The sequence below is a fragment of the Panulirus ornatus genome, chromosome 67 (genome assembly GCF_036320965.1).
Source record: "Panulirus ornatus isolate Po-2019 chromosome 67, ASM3632096v1, whole genome shotgun sequence".
Classification (NCBI taxonomy): Eukaryota; Metazoa; Arthropoda; class Malacostraca; order Decapoda; family Palinuridae; genus Panulirus; species Panulirus ornatus.
This window is the reverse complement of record NC_092290.1, coordinates 4,989,392-5,010,350: the sequence shown is the minus strand read 5'-3', so window position 1 is coordinate 5,010,350 and position 20,959 is coordinate 4,989,392. Positions and strand designations below refer to the sequence as shown.

General features: G+C 43.0%; 1 protein-coding gene across 6 annotated transcripts in view; it reads right to left on the bottom strand.

Moving 5' to 3' along the window:
• The window catches only part of LOC139746981 (large neutral amino acids transporter small subunit 1), a 165,633-nt gene extending 150,044 nt beyond the window's left edge, over window positions 1-15,589 (bottom strand). For 5 of the 6 annotated variants that reach the window (XM_071658678.1, XM_071658674.1, XM_071658673.1 and 2 more), the window contains exon 1: window positions 15,012-15,564. In XM_071658678.1, the coding sequence (XP_071514779.1) occupies window positions 15,012-15,495 (484 nt within the window). In that variant the 5' untranslated portion in view covers window positions 15,496-15,564. Of the gene's footprint in view, window positions 1-15,011 lie in introns of all 6 variants that reach the window. The other variant, XM_071658677.1, reaches the window with a different exon arrangement.
• Window positions 15,590-20,959: the final 5,370 nt, after the last annotated feature.

Genomic DNA, 20,959 nt, shown 5'->3' with positions numbered 1-20,959 from the left:
AGGGGCAAGCACACGCCTCTCTCTCTCTCTCTCTCTCTCTCTCTCTCTCTCTCTCTCTCTCTCTCTCTCTCTCTCTCTCTCTCGGCAGCGCAGTCACTTTTCCTCATCAATCGTGGAAGTCGACAACGGACACACGGGCCTTCGCCCGTCCTCCACGGGAGTGTACAGGGGAGGCGCCCAGCCTTAGGTGTATATATTTCTTATACGTCTCTTTCTAGTGTCTCTCCTGATGATGTGATTATTACACGAAAGTGCACTTGGGAACTTGTGGCGTTTCATTTCCCCGTGGACTCATAGGAATACATATACATATATATATATATATATATATATATATATATATATATATATATATATATATATATATATATAAACCCAGCATCTGTCGGTGCTGGAGGGTCGCCCTCACACACACACACGCGCGCGCGCGCGCGATTTCTGGGAGGCAGCCGACTCTTCTAAGGGGGTCAAGTTATGCTGAAGCTAGTTTCTGTGAAGCTGCCTCTACCAAGGGCCAGAGGTGGAAACTGCAAGAGGAAGTCGAGCCAACGTTGCATGGGTGGTAGGGTACGACAGAAGGGGGGGGAGGCGAGGGAGGGAGGCGGGGGGAGGGGGGAGGAGGAAAGAGGGGGGATGTTGGTTCCTCAATATGGGGCAAAGGGCAAGACGGAGGGGGGGGGGTTAACATGAGCGCCGTAGTGGTATGAAGAAGACGGAAGGGTGGTGAAGAGGAGGGGAGATGGCGAACATGATAGAAGAGTCACTATTAAGACCAGACTCAAGAGGGGGAAAAAATGATAATAATTTAAGCGTAAGAGGGGAAAAAATAATAATTGAAGCGTTTAAAGAAAAAAAATAGGGAGTGGTCTGTTTTCGGAATACAATCTGTACATCGACCTCCTTAATAATGGGAGACATGTCTCAGGCTGGCGATCTGTCAACTGGGCCTCCAGGACAAAAAGGCATAAAATAAAAACATTTATTTTCAGAGATGCCGAACCCACAAGTCGAAGCCAACTGAGGCAATAATCGAAACATGCAAATCACGAATCAGTAAACGGAACATAAAAATCAGAAGTCGAAACACTTGGAGAAAAAAATTATCGTAATGAATACGTCAGCGTCGAAACAAGGAGTCAGAAAGATACATGTGTTGCATACAAGTTAGATATGTACTTACATATCTCATGCTTGGTTCGTTTGAGCTTAATAATCGACGGAGAGAGAGTGAGTCGGGGGAAGCGGACATATCTCGAACTCACGAGTCGAAGCAGTATTGCTCTGAATAAAGCTGAGTGATCAGAAGTGACCCCCTGAGAGTGTTCAAAGTGGGATTCGAACATACGGTAGTGGTTCAGACTCCTAACCTAAGAACGCCCCCCCCCCCAAAAAAAAAGCAACAGACTTTTAAAATAATCCTGTGAGCGTATCATTTAAAGTGACTTCAAACCATACCATACCTCTCTTAGAGTGACACCTACTTGAGTATATCTAATACCATGAATCACAACTGATATCATGACTCATTGAAGTGACTCTCGAGCAATGATACGAGAGAGAGAGAGAGAGAGAGAGAGAGAGAGAGAGAGAGAGAGAGAGAGAGAGAGAGAGAGAGAGAGAGAGAGAGCGTACTCGTACATGAAGCCGAGAAGAAACTGACAAAAAAGTAAGAGACTGACAAATAATAGCCCGTCTCTCTCTCTCTCTCTCTCTCTCTCTCTCTCTCTCTCTCTCTCTCTCTCTCTCTCTCTCTCTCTCTCTCTCTCTCTCTCAATTTATATATATATATATATATATATATATATATATATATATATATATATATATATATATATATATATATATATGAGATACATGAACAAGTACAGCACACATGAGAGGCAGAGCGGAGCGGCCGGCCGGCCAGCCTGGCTCCTATCCAAAACACCGTGTGATCCCGTCTTCACCACCAGCACGCCACGTGGCTCCCACCTGACACACCCCGGGGTAGCGGTGTCCGGTCACCCTCCCCAGGGGGTGGCATTTGGTCACCCCTCCCCGGAGGGGTGGTATCTGGTCACCCTCCCCACAGGGGGGGTAATGAATGGCCACTCACCTTTAGAGATAGTGTCCGACCACCCTCCCCTGGGGTTAAGGCCGAGCCATCCTCCCCTGGGGGATGCTGTCAGATCACAGGGGCACATAGGGTGATGGTGGTACTGGGCTACTACAAATTCCCTGTGTACTTCAGGTTCCCCCAGGGTAAAGACAGGTCGGCTGCGTCTCCAGCGATGACCTAAGGTACTGGGGGGAACCCTGTGGACTCAGGCGACCCATGGGGAAGGCACGAGACCCAGGGGTAGAGACGAGCGCCTACCTGGCGACGGTCCTCAGGGGGTAATCATACACGCGTCCCAGCACCAGCCCCTGGGAGTATCAGTAAACCACATGAGTAATGACAGACCCCTGAGGGAATGGCACGAGTATCCCCTGAAGTGCGTAGTGTTACCTCGGGGGTTCCTGGTGGTCGCAGGAGGGCTAAACATTTGACCGAGGGGGTGAATCCCTCACCCTGGGATAATTACTTATCTTAGAATCAATCCTTAACCCTGGGGGAACTAAGGATAAACCCTTACCTTAGGGAATAAATACTTAACTCATGAGTAAATGCTTATCTCATGGAGGGGTAAACCTTTACCTCAGAGGTAAATCCTTCGCCCTGAGGCCAATACTTAACCCAGGTGAAGATACTCGAACTAACATATTCGGTACACAACTTCGAAGAATGCGACACACACACACACACACACACACACTGGAGTATTTACTAAGGGAGTGCCAGGGAGATAACATAGGATAGGTTGCGCAGCCAAGATTCTCAAGGTAAATTCTGTTCTTTCTACCGGGTTAGGGGCAGATCTGACAGGACCTTTAGCTTGGCACACACACACACACACACACACAGGGTTGTACCGGAAGTGCGTGCGTATGTCAACGCCGTGGAACATCGACGATTATCATTACTGAGGTTAGGTTAGGTTAGGTAAGGCTAGGTTAGGCTAGGTTAGGTTCGCGCAGTTTTCAAGCCGTCGGGAGGGGCGATGGGAAATGACGAGCCTGAAGTACATGAGAGAGAGAGAGAGAGAGAGAGAGAGAGAGAGAGAGAGAGAGAGAGAGAGAGAGAGAGAGAGAGAGAGAGAGAGAGAGAGAGAGAGTGTGTTATGAGCGGTCAATCTTCAACATACAACCTCACCACTAGTAAGGCGCTACTCGCTTCCAATTCATTACCACGCACTGGTAAGAAATCACCACCCAGCATTACTGAATCACCAGTTCACTATATATATACACAAACACACACACACACACATATATATATATATATATATATATATATATATATATATATATATATATATATTTATTCATTTATTTATCTATTTTGCTTTGTCGCTGTCTCCCGCGTTAGCGAGGTAGCGCAAGGAAACAGACGAAAGAATGGCCCAACCCACCCACATACACATGTATATACATACACGTCCACACACAGCACATATACATACCTATACATCTCAATGTATACAAATATATACACACACAGACATATACATATATACCCATGTACATAATTCATACTGTCTGCCTTTATTCATTCAGTCGAATTATCTAAACATGTAGTAATCATAATAAACATCTGAACAAGCCTAACCACATGTATCTTAATTTATTTGCAGTCTTATCTAAGCAACTATTTTCATACGTTGTAGTAAAGATAAACACTTGCTGACGCCCTAAGAAATCATCACACTAAACTTACAGTCATACGCTATATTGTATTTCAAATCTGCTGTGGACAACGAAAACACAAACCATTTTTTTTTTTTCGTCCAAAATTTTAAATATTCCGAGAAGAGAAAACGGTTGGGACAGCCCTCTCGTTCGCTCACTCACTCCATCTTTATTACCTCATTATCACCATCCCACTACCGACTATATCCCAGGCCGCAATCGTTCAACCAGTCGCCGAAACTCGTCGAACGCCGCTCCGACTAAAGTCGCTCATTCTATGACTTACACGAGAGTCTCCAACTGTCGCAGTGATCAGGGGAGCAAGCGCCGCCCACGGACTGCGCCGTGCTCCGCTTTTGGCTCGGTGGCTGCGGACATGTTCTGTTAATAGTACTGCTTGTTTTTGTTAATATAAGCTTGTCTGAGTACCCCCCCTTTGAGCGCGTCTGTGGATAAATATTTATTGAGATAAAGCTGTGGACTTGTTTTCGTTCCAACATTCTCTCTCTCTCTCTCTCTCTCTCTCTCTCTCTCTCTCTCTCTCTCTCTCTCTCTCTCTCTCTCTCTCTCTCTCTCTCTCTCTATTTGCAATCTAAACTTGTGCAGTATTATCACAGCGCAAATAACCAAACACTGAGGCTTTTTTACTCACCATATTTGCGACCTCAAGACTTGCCCCAAAGGAGTAACACACCGACCTCCAAACGACTGTGCCATCTCTAATAACAGCTACTGTCCCCAGCCTCATGTGACCCGTGGGACACTGCCCAAGCCTCCTGATCTAACAGAACCTGATGAAAGACTTTCAATATTGCGAGAACGAAATGTAATACGTACACAAAAGTTCCTCCATAAAGAGTACTTTCGTTTCACCCTTTTATTTTTACCCGTAAAATAAAAGCGAAATAATGGAACACATTCACACAAGCTTTAATGAACTTTCTTATATATATATATATATATATATATATATATATATATATATATATATACCGTCGTTCCCATGATGCTCCGCAGCGTCTCCACGAGAACCACCGCAGCACGCCATTGGTCGGCCACAAAGCTACTGCGATTGGCTGCCGATACTTTTCAATATCAAATCTACAATAATAATAATAATAATAATAATAATAATAATAATAATAATATAATTATCATTATTAGTGGCATTATAATTATTATTATTATTATTATTATTATTATTATTATTATTATTATTATCATTATTATTAGTATTAATATCATTATTATCATTTGCAGCATGTCTTCTGTCATCCATGAAAAGAATATATTTTGTAATCATGGCTATCAATGCTAAAGAAAATGTAGGATGTTCGAGACAGCTGACCCTGCTTGCTTGCTTGCTTGCTCTGTCAGTTCGCTGTTACGTTGAGCACCAGCAGGGACCGACCCTTGGGTACGACGGCTTAGCCTATGACCAAACCCTTACGTTAAGCCTCAGCTCAACGGTCGTCCCTGACAAAGATGACACCACTGTGTGCAACTGGGTTGTTAAACGATACGGAGAAATAGAAACCATGGAATTCGTTAATTATTAATGTATATTTCACCGTCTTATATCTAAAAAAAAGTCTGGAAACCAGTTTCACAAGGCATCGTAGTGTTCTGGGACTCGATGTGTGATAAAAAAAAAAGGATAAAAACTGGTATAATATTACTTACTGCCTCTCACTCATTCCTCCACATCACAGCCCATTACTCAACACCCGAGTGCAAACATCTGGTCCTCTTTTACCATCTGGATTTTCCATGGGCGTCACTGGGCCCATCCCGGACGTGTATACACTTTAACTCCTCACACACACACACACACACACACACACACACACACAACACACACGCACACACAACACACACACACACACACACGCACACACACACACACACACACACACACACATTCATATGTACATATATGAACATCAAGCGCTACTGCAAACACAGATAAGACATTCTTAGACTAAAACAGACTCTGCTCTCATAAACTCAAAGAAAACACTATGTTCAACTCTCTCTCTCTCTCTCTCTCTCTCTCTCTCTCTCTCTCTCTCTCTCTCTCTCTCTCTCAACTACCATAGGAATAATATGGATTCTATCTCCATAAGCACAAGCAAAACATACATAGAACAGAGCAGAACTCTTTCCCTCTCACACGAATAAAGATATAAAATATAACAGATCCTATCTCCACGAGCACACACAAAACACAAATAAATATAAAAGACTATACTTGGCCGTCTATCTTTCTCAAATAAACAGACAGACACACACACAGACACACACACACATATAATAACACTCCCCAAGCACACACAAAATACAAAAACAAAACTCTCTCTCTCTCTCTCTCTCTCTCTCTCTCTCTCTCTCTCTCTCTCTCTCTCTCTCTCTCTCTCTCTCACGCACACAATACTTCCCATTACGCGCTCCCATCTTCACCCACAATACCAAAATGCTTATCAATCCGCTAGAGGAAACGTGGCTGGCCTCCTTCCCAAGGGCGCTCCTATCTATAACCCTTGCTCAGCCTTTTCAATGCTTTCCCCTGACACATCGCTCTCCCACACACACACACACACACACACACACACACACACACCACTAAGACCAGAAACCTTTCGTGCGATGATGATGACAGAAAGGTCAGAAACATGGGATTCCAATGTACACAAATGCAAAAGGATGCATTCTGGTAATAATGTATCGTGAATAAAGATATATTACTAACGCTCGGTAAACCGATAACAGAAGCAAGAAAACGGCTTTAGAGTTATTTATGATAAAAAAAAATGCCTATCTGAATAAAACACTGCCAATAGCGATAAAAATAGACAACAAAACGAAAGATATATAATATCTACTCTTAATCCATTGCTCCCCGGTCAAATCTGATTTGAAGTAAGCTTTTCAAAATCTATGCCGAACGCAACTTCATGGAAATAGACGCTAGAACAGAGCAACAAAACTAAACGACACAGATAAAGCCTATTGAAGTAATAATATTCTCTTCAGACAAAAAAAAAAAAAAAAAAAGGTTTTCTGGGATCTAATTGCATTTTCAAAACAATCAGTAATTTCGAGTTGAGTGGTAAACCTCTTACCATAAGACATGGATTCAACGACCAAAAATAACGGCGTGGAAAACAAAAGGAAGATGAGATGGCAACGTGAGTACGATATCTTCAACCTATATGAGTTGTCGTACAGCATTGTGGCTATACACTACTGCCATATGGGGTAAACGCCAAGACCGTCAATAACTACCAAGCCAAGGCTAGACAATTACTTCAAGGACATCTAATTCCAGTTAATATTACGCCTGTTTGTAGATGAGAACAAAGATACCAATATGGCTGGCTGGGTTCACTGTGCCACCGGTATAGTCGACTGGGTGCAGTGAGTCACCGGTATGGCTGGCTGGACGTAGCAAGACACCGGTATGATTGGCCGTGTACGGTGAGGTATGGCTGGCTGTTGAACGTGTTGCTGGATATTATTACCACCACTGAGAATGTGCTGCTTGCTGCATATCACTCCCGCTATGAACGTGCTGCTGCATATCACTCCAGCTATGAACGTGCTGCTGCATATTACTACCGCTATGAACGCGCTGCTGCATATTACTGCCGCTATGAACGCGCTGCTGCATATTACCACCGCTATGAACGTGCTGCTGCATATTACTCCCGCTATGAACGCGCTACTGCATATTACTACCGCTGTGAACCCGTTGCTGCAAATTACTACCGCTATGAACGCGCTGCTGCATATTACTACCGCTGTGAACGCTGTAAGGGTACATACTGACGCAGTGGGACTTGCCGCAGGAATACTAGTATATAAAACCTGAGCCAAAACATTGAGGACTGCCGCAAAAGGCCATATCACCAAGAACATGGAAATACAGGGAGGGAGCAGGTCCTGCTTGGCAAATGTGGGTGCGGCCTTCACTGCGGGAGTGTCCAGCCCCACCCACCAACATCAATAACCTCCCCTGGCCACGGAACACTGACCTATGCCCTCCTAAGACCTCGACGATGACTCGGCGCTGAGAAAATAGAACACCGATATCTAATCTTTAAACATTCCCAGCGTCGTCGTACGACCGCCAGCACACGAGCGGTTGAAAACAACTCTCGTCTCTATCTAGGCGACAAGGGCCATCTGCCCCAGTTGACCAAGAGGAACAACAGCAACCTTGAGCCAGTGCATGGGGTGGAGAGGTCGTCAAGCAAGAGAAACCGGCTGGTACCAGTTTCCTTGTTGCTAACCTGATCCTCTAAGAAGGCAACGTCTTCGCTAGGCTACCGCTATTCCGCTTCCCGCCACCACCATACGCAACGTCTCCGCTTGGCTATCGCTATTCGGCTTACCGACGCCGCCCTACGAGTATGTCTAAGTATAGTCTGTCGCTTGCATTAGGACAACGACCCTAGAAAATAATGCTGGGCTTCAGTACAGTCTAACTCCACTCGTCTTAAAATATATATATATATATATATATATATATATATATATATATATATATATATATATATATATATATATATACTAACTTTCTCCCGTTCGTATCAACTGCTAAGAGACCTCCGTCTATTTGTTGCTAGGTTAGCATGACAAGGATGGCTAGGCTGCTCGACCTTGGTTCTCAAATAAGCATCCGTAAAATTACCATGCTCGGTGATGCAAATTAATAGCAAACCAATGTCTTAATGGCAAGGGTAACTCGTGGACAAACAGGTTCTGCAGTTAAATTCAGTTCAGCGAAGCGGCAACAGAAGGAACGTGCGCTACGTGACGTAACACGGGATCGCACCACAAGGCCTCCACAACTACTGCACTCGAACGCACTCTCGCACGACAAACAATACGGTTTAACAGAACACACGCACTCGATCATTCTTTTTTCTATCCACCAATTATCGGTGCAATGACTCTTAAGCCTGAACACTACTTGGTCATATACGTTATGGAATGGACTAAAGTTAACACCAGCGTTTCAAGCTAAAGCATATCAACGTAGAGAAAAACTGGCAAAGACAGACACACACTGTGACAGACAGATGTAATACGTGCGTTTGAATTGGGTGTTAAATATATAGTTGGATCAAGTAACTACCACGAATCGCAAGCATAAATCAGTTTATTTTTTTATGTATAAATTGGTAATACTCAATTTAATCAATTCAAAAATATTATCCCAAAAAGACATTCACATACACTTGTGGAACCATAACAATCTAACCCATTAAACTGGGAGTTCACAGGAGCTGTGATCATTATGCAGGAACACCAACAGCTGACTGTGAGCATAAGTGCGAAAAGACGTGGCATTCAATTCCCCCCCGCCCCCCCCCCCCCCCCCCCCCTCAGGAAGATTCATCATATACCCTTAGGTATGGTAAGCTGACCTCTGAATTGATGACCCTTCACAGTCGGGTCAAAGTTCACGCCGTTATACCCAAGGGATGTGTTAGTCTTGCCCTAAGCTCGTACCACTCTTCTGACAAGATGCAACATATGTTTACACTGCTATTCTGTGGAGGTTTACATTGCTATTCTCCGGAGGTTTACACTGCTATTCTGTGAAGGTTTACACAGCTATTCTGTGGAGGTTAACATTGCTATTCTCCGGAGGTTTACGCTGCTCTTCTGTGAAGGTTTACACTGCTATTCTGTGGAGGTTTACATCGCTATTCTGTGGTTTACACTATTCTGTGGAGGTTTACACTTATGTGGGTTTACACTGCTATTCTGTGGTTTACATTGCTATTCTGTGGTCTACACTGTTATTCTGTGGAGGTTTACAGGGCTATTCTATGAAGGTTTACTTTCCTATTCTGTGGTTTACACTGCTATCCTGTGGAGGTAAAGTGCTTGTGTTTACAACACGGCGTTCATCCGTGTTACAAGTCCCCCACAACCACCATTATCATAAGGTGCCACAAACGTAGCGCCGAAAATAAACCAAACAGACCACTGGACACCAAGCCCAATAAACCGCGATCATAAAACTGCCCGGAACGCCATTCTAGATAACGCTGTGGCATCAGTAACGCGTTAATAAACTCATGACATTAATGGGCTTCTGGAAAATCTGCTGCTGTTTAACGTTAATTTCTTTATGAGAAATACATGCACTAGCATAGTTATTCTTCTTTTAAGTGTGTCTAAAAATAGTATGAATACGTGTATATGCACATCTGAAAACCGAATCTGCATTGCCTTATTCGTGGACACATGCATAGGTCACTATCCTTCCCGTGTGGTGTTTGTGTATTAAGGACCTGCCATCCCTTATAGCAGAAACTCAAAACAGCTATTTCGTAGGTAAATAAGGAATCAAGAAGGCGCTCTCTACACAGTGCGGAAACGGAGTACAGGCCAGTATCTCACCCTGCACCACACAAGCTCTTCTTTCAGTTCTAACGTTAAAAAAAAAAGTTAAAACGTTTTTCTTCTGACCGCTATCTCTACCCCCGTTTGCAGCCCCTTGCATTTATGTTGGGCAAGTCATAAACTGATTATAAAGAGAATAATTTATCTCAACTCCAATATAAACACACATCAGCTGTGTATCAACTGACTGTCATGGGCAGCAATACACGACAAAATTCATAGCGTATATATATATATATATATATATATATATATATATTGGAAAGGATCACAGTTTTGGCGTCCTAGCTTCGTCTCTTCGATGTATATCAACTGACTTATATTTCTCTCTTGTGTCTCCCCTGATGATGTGATTATTACACGAAAGTGCTACCTGGGAACTTATCGCGTTTCATTTTCCCTGTGGGCTCATAGGAATTTATATATATATATATATATATATATATATATATATATATATATAGATATATATATATATATATATATATATAATTCTTGAAAAATATATACGATTTCTAGATACTTATAACATTACAGAATTATAGTCTGTAGTAATAATTTCGGGAGAACAGTACCTCTCGTGCATGCCCTTCAGAACTCACTCTTACATACTTACAGCAGAAACCTTACGACTGTTTGTACAACCCGTCCAGACAGGTGCGTCTGACACCTCTCCCCACACACGACCAGCTTGTCTGAGTTACCTCAGGAAGTCTGACTTTACCCCCCATGAACACTGCTCTCTCTCTCTCTCTCTCTCTCTCTCTCTCTCTCTCTCTCTCTCTCTCTCTCTCTCTCTCTCTCTCTCTCTCACTGAAGGACAGATGCGGCTTCGGATCAAATGGCACGGTTATCAAATGATACGAAAATCACTTTGAAGTAATACGACCCTAAAGATTAGCATACACAATCTTTTAAGAAAATAAATAAATAAAATTTCCGCGCGTTCGAAGGTTGTCAAATGAAGAGCGAAAACATGGTATCTAACGTGAGCATCTGCGCTGTTGCCGAGATAACGACGAGAAAGCAATGCTCACCCTATTAAATTGGGTCGCGTCACAAAATCAACCAACTCGTAGCTCACGCCAAAAATAATCATGATAGGCTAACCAAGACTGACGCATCGGAGTCGTTTTTTATCCATTGTGTAAATCATACATACGCCCTTTAGTCCTCCATGCATCATCATCAGAGGCTGTTCGTAATATTGAAAACTACTTTTTGCTTCCCCTAGACTCTGGGAGGAATTAGGAAAAAAAAAAAAATACACCGGAACTAATTCTGGTCTAAACGCTTAAGTGAGTGCCCCCCACCCTCCCTCCTTCCTCCTCCTCTCAACCGCCATTCATACACCCATTCACGTGACCAGCTCTTCTAACTTGTCTCTTTTTCTTCTATACAGTGGAGCTCACAAACTACAAAATCTACTTGCTACGAGAGTCGGTGATCATGAGCGTGTACCTCTGTCAAACTAACGCAGGTTGGGTGAGCGTTATGGGCTAAACAGTGCGAGCAGTGACGCCTTACCCGGAAGCGCATCTGATTTCCATACACGGGTAAGTACCACTGGTTCACGAACTGACGAATACAGTTAACAATCAATTCTACGAGCAGCGGCAGTCTACGGTGTAACCAAGCCAATATTCACGTTTTACTACGTTCCCCAATATACCTTCCGCCATCACGGTTTGAATGAGACGTAACTCTTTGATAACCTGCCGACATACACCAAGGTTTTTGGAACATCATTACCCCGCTCTAAGCCACAACTGGAAACTCAAATACGAATACAAAACATTTAAGACCGTCTGGGTTTCAGCCACTTTCCTCGCCGCGCTATCGACAACCAGTGAACCTCCAAAAACAAAATCCCTATGGGTAGTTTAACGCATCAACCATTGCTAATTACCACATTACCAAAGCAGTTCCCACAGAAAAATCCATATGCCTTTATCTACAACATTTTACGTTAATTCCAACTTTTAAAAACCTCCCCATTCCCATTATCACGTCTCCATCTCGTCTCCCATTTATCCCCCAAGCCGCTTCACATGCCCTGGTTCAGTCCACTGAAACGTCGCCCTTTGTATATTACATCGCTTTAATTCGCTCTATCCTCTGCATGCCTCAAACCCTCCTGCTATCCTCTGCACGCCTCAAACCCTCCTGCTTGGTTTCCTTCCTATACTTCCAGTTTCTCGATCCTTACTTCTCACTACAAACCTCAACATGTCTACATAAACAAACACAACCCAACATTCACCTTAAATGTTTCCCGTTTCATTCCCATCGTTCCTACCACTGAACAGTTCCACCAACCCCAGTATCTAACGCACCTAACCCAACCACTCGAGAGGAAGTACTTCTAGCCAATGCAGCAGGTTCACAAACCTCCCCAACACCAACAGCCTTATTGATCACCACCGACACCACCTAAAACAGCCGGGACTTATCGATATGAATAAACCCCCATTAAGCTCAGGACTATTGTTATCGTATCCTTGTTTATGTCACACGTCTTATTAAGCTGTCGACCATAAACATTTTTTTTTTCTTACGGCAGGTAAATGTGACTTCTCATTCATTTTTGTTCCCCAAATGATAAATCATACATAGCCTTCATCCTTAGCAACTCTCAGTTAACGTTAAAATACGAGGATTCATCCCTAGAACATCTTTGTGCGTTTAAACGTAGGCGTCATCCTTAGCAAATCTTAGTACGTTTAAAATTGGATTAGGCTTCATCCTTAGCAAATCTTAGTCCGTTTAAAATAGAACGAAGCTTCAAATCTTAGTACGTTTAAATATAAGTTTTCATCCTTAACTCTTACTACGTTTACATGACTCCTCGTTTATACCCAAGTTTAACATTCAACCATTTAAATAGTTTGGAGCTTAAACTTCCTTCGCCTGGTGGTAACAACGGTTGAACACAAACAAAAGTGTGCGGATGCAAGTCACAGAAAAATGAGCACAAGTTTGAACGGACGCATTCAGAAGTGGTGCGCAACGCCAGAACGAACTTTAGCATTAGCACCGTTCAACTCTACAGTAGTGTCCCGGCTGCAGGCCTGGCGAGCCACACCAACGGGGTTTCAAGCAGTCCACAGATCAATATTGGTGGTGGGTCACCCAGTCCCTGAGCCAGCTCAGTTGCTAGCTTGCATGCTCTCTCTCTCTCTCTCTCTCTCTCTCTCTCTGGATTAGAATTTATATAAGAAAATTGTTACAGGAAAGACAGCGACATTAAGGTACGATAAGCGTATATAACCATTCATTTTGAAAAAAAATCTAACATTTTGTCACAAGTCAGTCAAATCTTTGACAAAACGCTACACAGTATGCCCCACCCATGAACATTTTAAATATGGTGTTGAAACAACTCATCTCGTCCAACACACTGTAACTAGTTTAACGAAACTTTACATGGTGAGCACCAAAGTGAAAGCTGTCAGGATATCCATGATTTTACGTGCATGCCATGTGGAGTTGCAGCTAATATACAACCATAGTTGTGGAGGTGGGGGAGACTGAATGCTACGTCTGGCAGCGTGGTACTATTGCCCCCTTTCCAACCTTTCATACAAACATGGTCAAACGTCTGCACGTCATTCTTTAGTTATTTTCCGTACTACACATAATAGTCTGCATTTTACACCTCATACCGATAAAACGACTTTGCCTACAGATAATGGGAAAACGACTGATTGCGGCAACACGGTTCCAACTTCGAAAATTGCCGCTCCTAGGTAGACCCAGCACGAAGGTCCTACTTTTTTTTGTCAGCCAAGCAGTGCAAGAAATTCAGCACCTCAACTCCTACCGTGCGATTGTTCTCTTAAATGGAACAATATGCTACAGAATAATCGGTTTCAGAATCAGAAATTCGATTTTGCCAAAATATACATACAATGAGATCAAATGGACATGAATTTTTCCCGCAACACACAAGCGTGAGAATTCATCCTAAATACAAATCAAAGCAGAAATGAAAAAAAAATGCACTGCACACTTATTTACAAGAGTTCACGGCATTCTGTCTTGTCTGGTAAGGTCATAGACTGGTTTGCCGGGAGACGGGTGAGGGGGAGGGGATATGAAACCGTACGACATTCACTTGTTTCGCCCGCCTCAGCTGCGTATGGCCCCTCAGCAGCCAGTACATTTAAATGATGTCAAGAAAACATATTGTGTGCAAAAATGGGCGTAAGATGCCGGACAGCAACGCAAGACTTTGTACAAAGAGGATGCAGTCAACTCACGCTCTCAGCACATTGTAAATCATCTGATAACGTACATGGAAAACACAGAGTTCATACCTTCGTGTAAATTACTGGGTTAAGGTAACTTACACCACATGTGATTCGCTCGTTAATCTTTACGTTCGATTCGTGTTGAGCGTTAAGCTCTGGTTCAGAGATGACAGTGTGCTTTGCTCAGCTTATCAAGCATTCTACTTAAGTCTAGCGCTACACAAGCAGGTCTGGCTATGACCTTATTCATTGGTGATCCAAAATTAGTGGTCCAGCTGGGGGTAAGGTCAGCTTAACTTCAGCTTGGTTTGAATGAGCTACCTAAGGCTACCATCTGTACAGCTGGCCAGATTATGTTACAATAAATAATTCTATGCTACAGTACATAGTCTAGAAGAGGTGTGGCAAAGCTTTAATGTAGTTTCTTTACTCTAACTTGATCAATACTAACAGGTAAGCCACTGCCGCATGCATGCATGCATTCCTCAGATTCCCTTGAACTATGATCAGGGTGTCTCAGGGGTCAAAAGTGAAGGGAGCAATGCTCCAAAAATACACCGTGCTACTTACGGATGCAGACGGCGGCGAGAAGGCGTGCAGACTCGTCCGGCGGTATGCAGGTCGGGAAGAAGGGCTTCATAATGTACACGCTGAAGGTGAGGGCGACGATGGTCTGCGAGCACGGCCGGACGATGATGCACTCCACCCAAAGCCTCATAAACGCCAGGAAGGGCCCGAACGTAACCATGATGTAGGCATAGTCGGCACCAGTTTTCTGAATCATGCAACCCAGTTCGGCATAGCAGTAGGCGCCGACCATGGAAAAGAGGCCGCTGGTGATCCAGACGATGAGGGAGAGGCCCACGCTGCCAGTGTTCTGCAGAACACCCTTCGGCGAGATGAAAATACCAGAGCCAATGATAGAGCCCACTATTACCGTGATGCCGTTGAGAAGGGTCATCTTCGGCTTGAGACCCACAACTTCATCTTCCTTCTTGATTTCCTCTCCATCTCCCGTGGGGACCTCCTTGTAATCGGTTTTCGCTTCAGTCATGGCTGCCGTCTGTGCAAGCGTTCAACACCTTTGACGCGGGAGCTCGGCAGACACTGTCAGCGAGATCCACCCCAGCTAGACTACGGCTCGCACGGCACAGATGCCAGAATCTGCCAGAAGCGTACAGTCGTTATTATCCACATTCACTTGGCATTACTCTGTACTTATAAGAACACAAAATAACATGCGTCAATGTCTACCATACAACTACTGTATCTTAGAGCTGCTGACAAAGCCATATTAAAAGTATGTTGAAATACAGTGAGTTATCATAGAGAACAATTAACATAACTTTCGATGTAAACCATCTAATAATGACGTCACAAGATCGCTGGAATGAACAAATTCTCAATTTTGTGCTGTCCTGCACGTGTTGCAGCTCAGTAGCAACAACATCGCATCACCTTAATGAATTTCACACACACAGATACACTTCAAAAAAAGTAACTCCAAATAAGCAATTACACTTGCAAGCGCTAGAGGGATCTATTGGTTGTAAATGCTTAGAATTTCTAATGGAAAAAAACCCTAGTCCTTTAAATCTGAAACCCGTTTAGGTGATCTTATTCAAAGCAAGCCTAACTGCACTCAAATCTAGTTTCGGTTTTCCCTTAAACTGCGTAAAAACGAGAGTACAAGTTTCGCGAAGTTAACCTACTCAATTCTGTCACTGAGTAGCATAAACTATAGCATTTTATAGTAAGCATGTCGTATAGAAATTGCTTTTGGGTCAGAATACAAGGACACAGACCCTCTCCTGCTCTCTCTCTCTCTCTCTCTCTCCACCCCATAGCTCCAGGCATCGTCCCCACTAGGAAATCCCAGGAAAAGGGACGCCTGGCCACCCCCATATCGGTACGCGCGCCGGCCTGGCCTGCACGTGGCGCCTTACACTACTGCGCGTGCGTGACGGCCGAAGCCCCTCTACTGCCACCCTCCTCACACTATTATTCTCACGTTTCTTCAGCTACCTGAATGGATTACGCAATACTCTCCGCGTGGCATCGTACCACACAAACATCTGTTTGGTAGAGGTTCAAGTCCTTTGAGTGTGGCGATATCTCAACATTTCCTGTACACGGGGAGTCTGATGCAATTTCTGTCACAATTAGAGTCAGATGTGTTCGCCTTCAGTTACAACACTGAATATTTTTTCTTTTACTCGTAATATACATTCAAGTCCATAAAGCGTTCATCGGAGAGTCATATCTTAAGATAATCAATGACCCAAGTACCCTCTAGCGAAGACCTGAGCGACATTGTTTGATTCAAATGGTATGATGTGCGCCTAGGTGCGCGCGGGATGGTGCGCGCATGAGCGAGGGAAACCGATCAGGTTATAACCGGTTCACGGGTGCCAACGCTGACGCAAGCTCACGTCATCTGTGGGGCCACAAGAACACCACTACATTCATGCCTTACCTACGCACACGTGCCACTAGTGGCCTGTCATGTGACAATGCAAATGGCGGAGTTCCTTCAATATTTTTAAACGCGAAAACATCAAATCAAAATCTATTTAACCTCATGAATAATAAATGCTTAATCTAAACTCATTTTTTTCGGTGCTGAAATTGCAATAAATAAATGCTTAATATAAACTCATTTTCGTTTTTCGGTTCTGAAATTACAAAAGACCTTGTAATATTTTCTTTTGAAGAATGCTTTTTGTAAGATCTCTCATATCACAAGGACGTAGTTTCTTCAATGATAGATCCGTTCAGGAAAGAGTTTCCTATGTTTTCCCTTGTCACAACAATCCCTCCACCTTTTCTTCTTGTTCAACCACTTCAATCAAACACAACATTTGCAAACGACACACCCTTCACTTAATCCAATACACCCAACAATACCTCTAATGCCTGTACCCCTTATATACAGCCGAAGCCTCACCACTTTGAACAGTGTGATAATCTTGTATTCAAAGGGCGTCAAATAAATCTCACTGATTTAGGTAAAGAAGGCTTTGAATAAGAGGAAAACTGTGAGGTGGAGGCATTCTACATCAGCTGTTCAGAGCGAAAACAATCGACGGGCGCCACACTGGAGACACCTGCTTCCCAAGTCATTTTGGCCAGTGTCCTCGCGCAATTCAAAATTTTTTTTGCCCGTCTTGCGGATATCCAAAAACATCCACCTGACGCTTGTTTATGATTCAGAAACGACCTTAATTCAGTTTATAAATCTTTATTATGAACACTAAATGGGTCTCAGAATAAAAAAAAAAAAAAAAAAAGGCTGCCTGTGGTGAAGTCTATGAATTTACGCCTGTGTAAACACATGATTACCCACAATGTTTATAAAATCCATATACCTTCATAAATCTAAGACCCACACAGCCCTGTACCCCACCACATCTTTACATCACGGTTTGCCAACTGGTCAACATGCGCATCCCCTCAATTAACACACCTCTCTGTACAATATTCTGGATCTGTGTTGTTTTGGACTAATGATGCTCCGGAATAATATCATTGTTATGCCAGAGATTCGGGCTCTGCAGCAAGATGGGACAAATCCTCAGCATGACCCTGAGGCGACCTTTGACCTGCCTCTGAAAGGTTAGGTCAAAGGCCAGTCCGTCATGCTCAGGGGTTGTAAGATGCGTACCGTCGTATTCAGGGTTCTCACAACCAACGAATTCAAAAGAGTTACGATGTGAAGCTAAGCTTTGAGGGACACAGTTTACGATTGGCGTCATTCGTCTGTTGTATGGTTTCATATTCTCACTGTAGTTTGCTGGAACGTAGAATAATAGAAAGTTTATAATGTGAATATCTTTTTATGAACGAGAAAATAAATAGTGAATATGATGTACTGAAAACAGCAACATGAAATACACTTCACTGATTGATCTCATTACGATCAATATTTATAGTAAACAGAAAATCAGTTATCTCCAAGCTGGGGAAACTGTGGACATATTTCATTTTGATGAAAAAAAAATAAAGCAACGTTCAAGTTAATCTGTATCAAAGTATTCTATATGTATTGAAATTACAATTATCTTTCGCAATAACAAGATTAAATACGATCTTAATTCCCCTCAAACTGGACAGCCTAGTGCCATCAAATTGGATAGCCTAGCTGGCCCTAGCCTCCCAGTGTTGGCCAGTCACTAATAAGTTATAGGTCATGTTTGTGTATGACATATACCGCTACCCCTTAAGGTGATCCTCGGCGTCCACAACTCCTTCAGTCCCCCTAGCCTAGCTCTGCTCTCAAACCCATCTCCCTTTCTGTATCTCTTTAAGTCGCACTATTTCACTATTTTTCCACTTCGCTGTCGTTCCATTTCCTTCCGTTTAAATGTCTTGTGATTGTTCTTTTAATATTTTCACGCATTCGGTGTTATAGTACAGTAAGGTCAGGCATTTCCAGTACTTCATCCCACTGAAGTGAACGATCCAACATCTCTGCTCCCTCACCTCACCAGCGTATCCCTCACTCCACTCCCAAATCTAGAATGATTTTCTAACCTCTACAACCGCTCCTACTTTATATATTATAATCTCATTACCGTTTATAGTAACTTTAATTGTATCAGTTAGAGAAGTAATAACTATAAGAAACTTCTACTAGTAATCCTTCAAATATATATACATCAAAGGTGTACAACTCTCTCTTCAGATTACACAAATATTGAACTGTACACAGCCTATCCTCATCCTTCTCCACTAAACGACTTATCCGTGTCTCCATGCTTAACCCTACTGTAAAGGTAGAAACTCTAAGACGATGGAGTTGGGTTTATGGACCCCTTCCCCCCCAAGTAAATCAAATGACATATTGCAACCAGGAAGGCATTCGACCATCTCAAAATATTTCGTCATAAAGAATAGAGATGTTCTACATCCTGCCAGATTTCGTGCTAGCTGATACCATCCATACACTTAACAGTTACACAGTTTCAAGTCACCCTGAAAAGTCAGTTACTTAAAACCTAATGAGCTATTTTTCAATGTAAAATAATCATATTACCATGAAACATAAAAGTAGATCAGGAAAGTAATCAAATACAATTAAAACAATGAAAAGAGAACAGTAAAAATTAGCTACGACGGTTAGAGAACACAATACAGACGAATTAAATTCAAATGAGCAAAACGACAAAATTAGTATTCTGAAATTTCAGGCACAGTTCAATACGGTAATTACTATGTACTACGACTTCCGTCGTTCTCTATCTACAATCGAACGGTGTGATTCAGTCAGTATCTTGCTTGCTACCACAACCCGTATAAACTTCGACCAATTGAGAGCTAAGCTCTTAATCATAAGTTACAAAGCTCTACCTAAACCAGCAGGAGACCCCTACATATTTCAAGTATACCCAAAAGCTTTCTTTGAACCATCCTCGTTTAGCATTTAAGCGTGGATTTCCTGACGACGATGTATCCAGCCAACACTCACCATAAGTTGACAGAGACTTGCAGTGATTTTTAAGGCTTATCCGATGATAGAGGCATAAATACACCGAGCAGAGAAGTAAGAAAGTGACCATCGTCCGCGCAGCCCCTCCACCACGTTCGTATGTTTGCAATTTTCTCAAGGGGTCACAATGCCTTCACTGAGTACACGCGAAAACAAAACTAAGTGAAGGGAGAAAACAATCATAAAACATGTACTGACTGAATAAATGGGTGAGGTCAGCCTTCGCCGAGGCAGGCAATCCTCTTGTTTTGATGCGTGGCTTATATTAGCACCTGACTGAGCAAGAGTACAGATAAAATCTCGTCAACTCAATAGACTACTGAGGTGATTCTAATGCTTCCTGAACAGTAGCTGTCCATCTACAGGATAGATATGTTCCATATTGCATCTGACTTGACTCGAGAAACGTATTGAGGATGAGAGTCGAAAGACTGGACTGCTGCAGGGAAGACACCGCTGCGCTAAACTCCAACTCCGCCACCATGATAGCAACAGAACCCTAAAAGAATCGATGCTATTTTGATACATCCACAATCATCTATAAATCTATTCTCGATACAAAAAGGGACGCCATCTACAATAAGGTGAACTGCTTCCATTAAAAAAAATACCAGTTGTAACTGGCAACTCGCTCATGGGTAAAAAACACACGTAAGGTAGTGGTAAATGGCTGAGTCCATGGGCCAACCCGGGGTCGGCCCCACATGAGTTCGAATCCTGGATGTGGCAGTAGTAACCCACCTAACTCAGGTGTTCAACCTTCCCTTCGGTGTTGATCGATATAAATGGATGAACGCACGTCGCGACATCTCACAGTTTTCAAGCTTTTCGTTTTCTTTGAGCAGTGGAGTCGATCCCAACCTAGCGCGAACTTCTCGTTCCATCATCGCTCGCACCGTTGAAATCCCGTGTTTATGTGCTGCTGTTCGCGGTTCATTGTAAGGTTGTGTAATGAACACAATATCAAACTGGGAAGGTTCATATTGTTTTCCTGAGCCACCGATTTTTTTTTTTTTTATCTGCGATGTAA